At 36.3% G+C, this 10,455-nt stretch overlaps 1 protein-coding gene across 1 annotated transcript; it reads right to left on the bottom strand.

The window, feature by feature from the left end:
* Positions 1–5,151: 5,151 nt before the first annotated feature.
* LOC149259814 (uncharacterized) lies at positions 5,152–8,606 on the bottom strand. The gene is made up of 3 exons (XM_089419203.1): positions 7,542–8,606; positions 6,577–6,921; positions 5,152–6,240 (listed from the first exon to the last, which is right to left on the bottom strand). Exons 1-3 carry the CDS (start codon positions 7,881–7,883, stop codon positions 5,626–5,628), a joined length of 1,302 nt encoding a protein of 433 aa, XP_089275329.1. The 5' UTR covers positions 7,884–8,606; the 3' UTR covers positions 5,152–5,625.
* Positions 8,607–10,455: the final 1,849 nt, after the last annotated feature.

Below are 10,455 nucleotides of genomic sequence, written 5' to 3'. Positions count from 1 at the left end.
AGAGCGTGAGACTGAATAGGATTGAAGGTCGCGTGTTCGATCGGTATCTTTGTTGGGAGACGTATGAGTATATAATAGAGACAGGCGGAAAACAGAAAAAAGGAAAGAGGAAAAACATTTTTCTTTTGGGATGCTATGTCTGGTTAGGATCAGATGGCATGAGGAAAAGAACTTCCTGTACACGCTAAGTCTGGTTAGGATCAGATAGCGTTACTGGCGAGTCCAGTGTTATTGCGGTCGAGTAGGACCTGCAATTGCTTGGGGGTGGAAGATCAAAGAGAAGTCTTCCTACGGTCGGGAGGTTTGGCAAGCAATAACAAGTAGGTTGCGGAAGAGCAGGTATGGCTCACAATGCTCACATCTACTAGAAATACTTCTGTTATTATTCTGTGTTGAAGGAAAAACCACTGGTAATAACTGCTATTTTCTTGAGAATGTATGATAAAGATGAGTAATTTCTATGACACAGACAGAGACGGTTATTAGCTGTTCTTTCTTAAGTATAAGATGTAAAGAAGGTTAATTTCTTTAACTCGGACAGAGATTAATATTAGCTATTCCTTTCCTGAGAATAACATAAAAGCAAGAATAATTCTATAAACAGAGATCGATACTAGCTACTCATTCATAACTGAGTATAAGGAAGAACAAAAATCTTTTGTATTATAACAGTCTTTTGCATATAATAGAGAACGCAGTGTTTCGTATTATAACAGAGAATGCAGTCTTTTGTATTGTAACAGAAAATGCAGGGATAGGCCTGCGATAGGGAAAAACGTAACCCATTCCAAATGTTTTGCATCCTTTAGCAAATAAGAAGCTAAACCAAACGTACAGGCCTCCTTATTAAACGAGAATATACAGTTCTGTAAAGATTACTGAGAAACCCTAAGACGCGTTCAAGAACCGAACCATGAAACATTACACAGCAACATTTTAAGATGTAATGGACACAAGTGTTCCGCATCAAAAAGGAAACTATAGACTATCTGAACATTAAAGCTTATACATTCACATTCACAGCAATGTCGAACTGGAGTCTTCCTTCACGCTGTAATATATAAAACGCTGAAATAAAACATGCACCATTCCTGTATAACATAAGCATGGACGCCGAGGACAGAGCAGGGTAACCAGGGTTACAAGCTCTCTCAGGCGGATTATAGCCGGTGAAACCCTGACCTGGTAACCATTGCAGCGGGAGCTTACGCTCAGCCAGTGGAGGTAACCAGGCCGGAGTCGAATGGCCGTAGGTTCATTCATCTGAACTGTGGTAAAAACTCAAACATTCAATAAAAGACCTGGAAAATATATATTGATCATTGTAAAGCAAATTGCACGGTCTATTGAAACAAATGACCAGACGGTCGTAAAGTCACTTTGTCTATAAACAACAACGATTAATCAACCATTCGAGCCGAAGCCGAGCTCAAGAAATAATAACAGACTGTGTTTCAGAAAGAATAAAATGCCAGTACTTGGTCTGAGACAGAACTGTAAATCATTCATGAGCCACAGTAATACAACCCTCGAATTCCTAGCGAAGGGTTTTAATACTCAAAAAGCTAACACTACATGCCTTCAGGAGACCCTGAGCTTGTGCAGGGAACAGATTCGAGACGCAGTGTCAGAACCCCTGTCAAGCGGACGAGCACAACTTAGCCTCTAACTACACAGAACTTGTATGTATAGCGGCGGTAAGTGGGGTAGAAACTTACCTGTCGGTGAGGAAGACGAGGAGAAGAAGAACCCTCGTCCCTTATGGCGGAGGGACTCCATTCCTGCACAAAAAAACTACACGCTGTTAGCATCATATAAACCTGGTATTAAAACTGTAAGGAATCCAGAGTAAAGAAATTAAACAATAATCATAACCGAGCTGCACCTGGTTTCTGCAACACGGTATCTTATCTCCAAACAGCAATGAGGATGAATGGTGGCCCGATCTGCATGCCTGAGGCCAAAGACCGATGTGGCGGAGCACCATGAGTCTACAGAGCTAGAACGAGGCGGAGGAAATGGAATAAACATTATGGCAACCCGAAAGTTTAGACAAGTTATAAACCCTCCAGAAGGTCACCGGCTCGTGGCTCATTGAGAACCCTTGATCTGTAGAAGGAATTGTCAACCATTCGATTGCCGGTTTACCGTGGAGGTTCTCTGGCGCGAAAAGCATCAAGGCCGAGGAGTCAGGGCCATGTACAGGACGCACATGGCAAGATTGCCATCTGCCACACATCTTTCCAAATGGACGATGGAGGATGCTTACACCTGGTCCGAGAATACGGTGGCCGGACAAACGATCAAACCCGATCTCTCGGGATATGTAATAAACATTCCATGATCAACATTGCATACAACCATATATATTGCGTGGTCAACGATTAATCTTTTCCATAAGCCGTGGATTATGTCTATTTCATTCACATATAATTAAGGTATAATGTATATTGAATCATTGAAGTCATGAGTGTGGGGAACGTAAGTGGATATATATGAATGCGAATATAACAACATATATATCAAACCATGAATATAACAAAGTAGCAATGTGTAAGTATTGGTAAGGTTTGAATGCATCCAGTAATGTGTAAGTCATAGTAATAATGCTTAGGTAGAAAAACTAACATTGCTGTATTATAATAAATAAATAAATAAAAATTTGTGGAAGCGTGACACATAAATAGTGGTACCCTGAATCTTTTAGGTTTTAATCTTTACAAAAATTTTTTAAATTAAACAGGGTAAATATTGTTTATTAAAAATCAAATTTAAATTTAAAGAAAGTATATTTTAACAAAAACAATTGACAAAACAATCACTAAAAGCTTTTAAAATTTCACATTTTATATATTTGGAGAATTAAAGACAATAGACAAAACAAATAATAAAAACCTTAGACATCACCCATAGGCCCATAGCTTAGGAGGATACAAGCAATATAAAAGTAAGTCCCATCACCAACTACTGCTTCTAGAATTTTCAACTCCTGCCTCTAGAATTTTGGTGTTTAGAATTGCCTCTAGAGTTTTGGTGTTTGGAATTGATTTGCAGTAATCAGTGTTCAAAATTTAACATTTTCATATAAAACCTTTGGTAACACACGTATCAAAATTTAACTACAACATTAAAAATTAACTAATTTGGGGTGATTTATTTATTTTTAATATAATTTTTTTTAATTTCACAGTGAAGTTTGTCCCTGTTATGTTTTTTCGAGTTTATTACTGTGAAGTTTGTCCTCGTTATATTTTTTTCTAGTTTATTAAACCATTATATTCACTTTACATTGATGAGAATTTTAATTATAAAATTTTGTTTTTCAAGATGTTAATTTTTAAAATTTTAAAAATATATATAAAATTTATCCGTTTCTCATAGTATTTACAAATTTATGGAACAAAAATAAAAACCAATTAATATATAACATAAATTAAAAATTCTATTTCAAGTTTTTAGGGGACCTGTGTTATATAATTTTTTAATATATATTTTATTATGCTCTATCCCTCAACATAGAAGGCGTACCAGTAAGGCAAGTAGGGTTGCAGAGGCAGACAGTCCCCAGTGCCCACTATCATGCAGATTTATCGACTTCCGAGGGTAGTAAAAAGTTGCATAGACATGTAGTGGGTCAAGGATATTGAGATACTTCTATGTGACTACTCCATGTTGTCTCTCCAGTGGCTAGAATATTGAGATGATCCCTGTTTTCATGTGACTACATGTTGTCTCTAGCATGTTTGTGTTTCCATGCTTTTACTGCAGACAGACGACAAAATTCCAATTGCATGACATTCCTTTCTGCTGCTCACTTTCTTGGAGTGCTCTGAGCTATAAAGGACAAATCAACCAACATGATCACTGCCATGCTGACCCACCTCCTATGTGACAATGGTGACAAAACCACCCACCGCATGCAGACTCTTTTCCCAGATTCAAAGAACCCAAATCGGCTTCTTCTTTTCTTCAACCAATCTGATTGTTGCAGGTGGAAACGTACATCCCCACTGCTTGCACATATGACTTGCTTTCTTACTTTTTCAGGACCTTTACTTTTGTGACAAGGTTGTATCCTGATCTTCCCTGACTGAGCTCTTTATCTGCTGTTTGGCTTCAGTATATTAAAGGGATACTTAGCTGGACTCCGACTTTATCAGTTCATCCTCAACAGTCAACGAAAAATCCTCAAGTAATAAGTTTAACTTTAGTATATAAAAGGGATATTTAGTTGACTGGGATTTTATTAGTGCATGTTAAACAGTATATACAAATCTGAAAGTAGTAAGTTATAACAACTTACTGACAAACTCACATGCAATTTGATTTTTCACTGTATATTCATATTCTAATCTTCCTTTTGATGGATATAATTAGGTACTGTTAACCCAAAAAGCATGTAAACTGATCCACTGCAAAAGACATAGATTCACTGAGCCAGAAAAGGTAGCCTAGTGGTAAGCATCTGTTTATACAACAGATATAAAATCAATATGGGATCCTGCTGCAGGATCAAATACTGCTGAAAAGTTGTGGGTGCAACTGATCTCAGTGCGACCCCAGAGAGCTATGGAAAATGACTGTAAAATAAAAACACTTGTTCCCTTTACTTTAAGATACCACTAATAAAAGGGCTACGTTAACAGAAACTCAGTAGTGGATCAAAAAAATTAAACTTGTTTTTGCATTAAAATATTATGCGTGTTTCTCTCAACTCTGCATTTGATCTTCTGTGACATACATCCTATCATCAAAAACCATCTTGGAAGGAATCCCGAAGTACGATGGGAAGAGGGAGACAAAAGGTACCAGGCAGCAGATCTCCCACAGGCCACAGTGATTACTATTCAAATATTTTTTTAACAACTTGTACAGCTGCAAAGCATAGTTTTTTTGAAGCAGGTCAATTTCAGATCAGAATTATGACATTAAGAGATTTACGAAATTGTCTGTTTACTTGAAAATTCCATCTAAGATCCAGATCCCAAGCTAAAGGGAACTGCGATGGAGACCTACGTTAAAACATGCCAAAAACTGAACTGATATAAAACTTACCCTTACTATAGAGAATCAAATACATAAATCAAGATGAAACTGCTGATATGTATGTAGCGGAAAACTCCATTGGACCATTATCAAACACAGGCAAAATCTTAAGAAGAAATACTATATATACTTGAAACATGACCCTGCAAGAAAACAAAATTCACAACATTACATGATGGGCTCTAAGCCTTCTTAGGTCAAATACATCCTCGGCAAATGAACAAATACAATGTCTTTCTTCTACTTAGGTCAACAGTTAGTCTCCCTCAATTTCACTATCAATAAGATTAGTCGTGTAAGCAGACTGTACATGTATCCAGTATGTACATAGAAACAATTCTTCCATCCATCTAATTGGAGATTCTGACTGAAAACAAGTATGGCTCAAGGAACTAAGTCTATAAGCTCAGAGCGATAACCAGTGAAGATTTATTGCTGTAAACCGAAACCAAAATAACAATTGTACACTCCAGAGCCCTTGGATGCACTTTGATGACATGTGGAAAAAAAAAAATGCCACATTGCTTTAAAATCTAACTCTGAGAATGGCTCAAATGCTCAAATAGGTGGAGCAGAGGATTAGACTTCCACTCTCCAAATTATATTATCAAGATTTTCCTGAGGCTTTCCCAAAGCAGCCACCTTTGATCGGTTGTTTCCAATAGTAGATTTGCCTCTGTCTTCACGAGGAAGTTCACAGGTCTCACTCATAGGACTGCATCTTATGTCTGCAGGAGGAATAAAGCAATCCATGGATAGTCCAGGAACATTGAAGGCAACTTCTTCAATCGTCCACACCTCTTCCATACGAGTCTTTGTGTGGCTCATTGCAACCTCTCCGAATCTGAAAAAGGAAACAGTGGTTTGTCCTGAATGAGCAATCATGACACCATCTACAGCTCTGTAGTCCTCCAGGAATGAATTTATTGTTGTTTCCCAGTAAATTGCATCACCTCCAGTGGATTGAATGCGAGTAAGATGAGAATCCTCCATGTAAATCAAAAGCCCACTTCTCTGGCTGAAGTAGCCAAAAAGAACATGCCTAATAATGTCTGCAGGACCATCACTCCTAGATGCCAACGTTGATGGATCTGCTGAAAGCTTGAGGATGAAGCACTCTTCTCCATTGATTTGCTTCTCCCCAATGCATTTTGCATTGGCAAACATGGTTGCAGTTGATCTTGGATCCAAACCCTGCATAAAAGACAAGTTAATGATATGATTAACTAAGTATCGGCCAATTTTGAAGAGAGCTTGCTAACTGTCCTATGTCCATAACCATCCAATCAAAGATTCAAACACTGTTGATCGTGACTGAAGAATTGTTAACTTGCTTTTATGCTTCTTCTAGATCTTCTAAAGGAACCAACATCCTCCATCATAAATGTATCTCGTTTATAGAATTCATCATGGACAATTAACGAAGTAGGAGGTTTGCAGGAACTGAATGCTATATATCCCTGCATCTCAATACTTCCCTAAAACGTCTAAAAGCTAAAGGAAGAAAAGAAGACAGGGCAGGAATTCAACCTGAAGAGCTCTGCGCAATGGTCTAACAGGGCCTTTAGCTGCATGGGCACCAAGCCAAGGAGTGTGTCTCCATACAAGCTTTCCGTTGCATCCTGCATGGACTTTGCTTCCCCCTACTGCAAGCTCCACGTACCACATATCAGGCATCATCTGCCACAGAACAAAGCCGCCCGGCTCTGACACCTTGGATGGATTTTTAGTCTTTGTTATTTTGGTAGCTGTCTCAAACTCCGAAGTTAACATTTTGACTCTGCCCATTGCATAAGCATTTCGGATCGAATGCTGGTTCCTAGCTCCTGAAGCTGCTATGTATTGTTGTAAAATATACTGAGCAGAGGAGGATTCCTGCAAATAAGGATCAAACCAAGTAAGCCTAGTTCCCAAAGAACCCAAAAGGAACTCATCCAACGACTTGTAGAGCACCTAAAACTAACCCAGAGACAATAACATCGCTGATTCTAAAATGCCCTTTATGCTTATAGAAAGCAATTTACCAGGAGATCAAAAACCCACCCAAGGATTACCCCATGGAGCCAGAAAATAAGTATACAGATACATCCAAATATGGCAACCCTCAATGCAAGTCACCCAAAGTTCAAAACCCTCCTATGTAATGATCAAGGAACTTAATCTCGTCTGCATGTATAGAAAAGCCATTCAAGGCTTTACAATAACTAAAAAGTGTACCCAAAGATGAAACCCGCCTCAAAATTTATAACCTGAACCCAACAAAGGAATAAAGAAGAACATAAGGGAGAAATCAAACTAGTCTGCTCTGCATGCATATAGAAACCACTTTAGAGCTACAATGGCTAAAACAAATTCATCCGATGTTCAATCCCATAACATAAATCCAGTTCTATGAGCCTGCATACCAGCAAAACTCTCTGAAACCAAAGCAACTGAGTGAAAACTTATGCGTGTATACATTTAGGTAAAATGCTGATAACAAAAATTATTCTTACAATGGGAGTGTCCTTGATGCTGAGATGAGGAAGAGGGTCATTGCTAATAGTAACAGGTGCAAGGGGAGTGCCCAAGACTCCGAGCAGAAGATGAAGATCAGAACGTTTGTAGCCTGAAACGGAAGGAGTCTTTGCAAGCTGCCCTTTCATCCAGTTCTGCAAGCCACTCCATCCTTCTTTTTTGCCTGAATTCTCAAAGTCCTCTGGCTCGGGCCCTTCCATGAGAGGAGCCAGTGCCTCTCCAATACGCCTCACGCTTACGGACCTTGAAAACCCATTCTCTGGATGTGGTTTTCTTCTGATCAGTGTCACCAATGCAGACCAATCCTCCCATGAAGCCATGCTTTTTAGGAGATTCTACTTTTGATTCAGCTTAGAATGATCCCTACTGGTATTGTACTCAGAAGGGCTATTGTTTCCTGGGAATGCAAATGGGTGTCTCTCAAACTGCCCTACAATGCTTCAAAACATAAAAATTTATACTATTAGTCAAGCTATCATCCGATCCACTGACGATAAAAGCACCATGCTTTCGATAACATCTCAAGCTACCAAACCCCAATCATGTTTCTCCCTCTCCCCCACCGCAGTGGAAGTAATCCCAGAACAGAATTTATGATTCAAGCTATCAAAATTCCTTGAACCCACTAAACACACAGAAATTTCAGAACCACCCACATCACCATTCGAGCAAACAAAGACTACTTGCTGCACTGGATTGTGGTTGCATGCAAATAGATTGAAAGCAGTAAAATCGCAGGAAAAATAAAGAGAGAGCTATTACGCTGTTGACATGCATGCATGTCAACACTAATATATAGCTGCCCGCAGAGAGGACTACGTTACAATAGAAAGTGGAAGGGATGAGAGGATATGGAGAGGAACGGAAGGCGTCTTTTTAGGAATCTACTGAATACGAACACCAACCATAACTGCACAGGTGAAGGCTTTGAGCAACAGGGCGCGGAATGAGATTAGGCTTCTTTGCCTCAAAGTACAAAGTATCAAATCAACCAAATTGAATAATGTTGTTTCATGATTGCCAGATGGAAAAGAGAAAGATAATGAAGGATGACAGTATCCAACTTGCAAACATATATATATATATATAAAAGAATTATGACAGTACCTAGGGGTGTGGTGTAGTTCCAAGTTGGAGCAATTTTTTACCTGTGTATAATGCACTTGGATTGTAGTCATGAGTGAAGATTTTGTGTTGGGTGAGATTTTTCCCTTCTTATTTATTTCTTCCGAATTGTAGTAATTGTTAAAAATTTAAATTTAAATAAAGGAAAAAGTAACGAGAGGTAAAAGTGTGATATCAAAATAAAAATAAGTAATAAAGGCGCTAGCTTAGTGATGGATGGTGCTCTTTGGGTTTTACTAATGTTTAAATTTTATAAAAGTAATTGGTTATTGTTTTTTTTATGGTGCTCTTTGGGTTTAAATTTTATAAAAGTAATTGGTTAGTGTTTTTTTTATGGTGCTCTTTGGGTTTAAATTTTATAAAAGTAATTGGCTAGTGGTTTTTTACGTTGTTTTTTTGGGTTTCACTAATGTTTAAATTTTATAAAAGTAATCGCTTAGTGTTTTTTTGAGTTTGTAAAAGTAATTGGCTATTTTATTTTTGAGGGTGGAGTGAATCAGTAATTTTATATTCTCTTAGTAAATTTGAAATAGTGCTTTGACTTTTTAATTTTTAAGTTAATTTATTTTTTTATTTTTATTATATAGAATAGAAGGAATAAGATGTTTGTTACTAAGACTTTATATTGAATAGAAGAAGTATTAATTATTTAGATTTAAATTTTAAAAAAATATTTGGGTACTCTTTTGAAAGTAGTAGGCCAGTGAGAAAAGTGAATCACTAATTTTATAGTCTCTCCATAAATTGAAATATTGTTTTGACTTTTTTATTTTTAAAGTAATTTATTTTTTATTTTTATTAATTGAAATAGTATTTTGACTTTTTTATATTTAAAGTAATTTATTTGTTATTTTTATTATATAGGATGGAAGAAGTGTAGATAGCTTAAAATGAGATCCTTATCACCAAGACTTTATATTGGATAGAAAAGAAGTATTATATCACCTACATTTAGATTTTATAAAAATAATTGGCTAGTCTTTTGAAGGTAGTAGACAAGTGAGAAAAGTGAATCACTAATTTTATATTCTCTCCATAAAATTGAAATAGTGTTTTGACTTTTTAATTTTTAAAGAAGTTTATTTTTTATTTTTATTCATTAAAATAGTGTTTTGATTTTTTAATTTTTAAAGTAATTCTTATTATTATTATTATATAGGATGGAAAAAGTATTGATGGCCTGAAGTGGTGGAATGCTTATCACCAAGACTTTATATTAGATAGAAGAAGTATTGATCACCTACGTTTAAATTTTATAAAAGTAATTGGCAAGTCTTTTGAGGGTAGGAGACAAGTGAGAAAAGTGAATAAGTAATTCTACATTCTCTACATACAATTGAAATAGTGTTTTGACTTTTAAATTTTTGAAGTAACTTATTTTTTATTTTTGTTATATAGGATGGAAGAAGTATTGAACGCCTAAAGTGAAGTGAGACCCTTATCATCGACCCTTCATATTGGATAGAAAAGAAGTATTGTATCACCTAGGTTTAAATTTTATAAAAATAATTGGCTAGTCTAAGGCAATTGACAAGTGAGAAAAGTAAATCACTAATTCTATATTCTCTCCATAAAATTGAAATAGTGTTTTGACTTTTTAAATTTGAAAGTAAATTATTTTTTGTTTTTATTAATTGAAATAGTGTTTTGATTTTTTTTTATTTTTAAAGTAATTTTATTATTATTATTATATAGGATGGAAAAAGTATTGATCACCTAAAGTGGATGCTTATCACCAAGACTTTATATTGGATAGAAGAAGTATTG

Source organism: Pinus tabuliformis, chromosome 6 (assembly GCF_031772625.1).
Source record: "Pinus tabuliformis cultivar Carrire ecotype Pingquan chromosome 6, CPIR1, whole genome shotgun sequence".
NCBI lineage: Eukaryota > Viridiplantae > Streptophyta > Pinopsida > Pinales > Pinaceae > Pinus > Pinus tabuliformis.
This window is presented reverse-complemented; position numbering and strand designations above follow the sequence as displayed.

Bases quoted from the DNA above. Each gene is read 5' to 3' on its own strand.
- LOC149259814 (XM_089419203.1), bottom strand. From the start codon at position 7,883: ATGGCTTCATGGGAGGATTGGTCTGCATTGGTGACACTGATCAGAAGA. The intron at 6,922-7,541 runs GTAAGAATAATT...CCTTATTTGCAG, and splicing joins GCATCAAGGACACTCCCATT to GAATCCTCCTCTGCTCAGTA. The intron at 6,241-6,576 runs GTTGAATTCCTG...TCTTTTATGCAG, and splicing joins CATTGCGCAGAGCTCTTCAG to GGTTTGGATCCAAGATCAAC.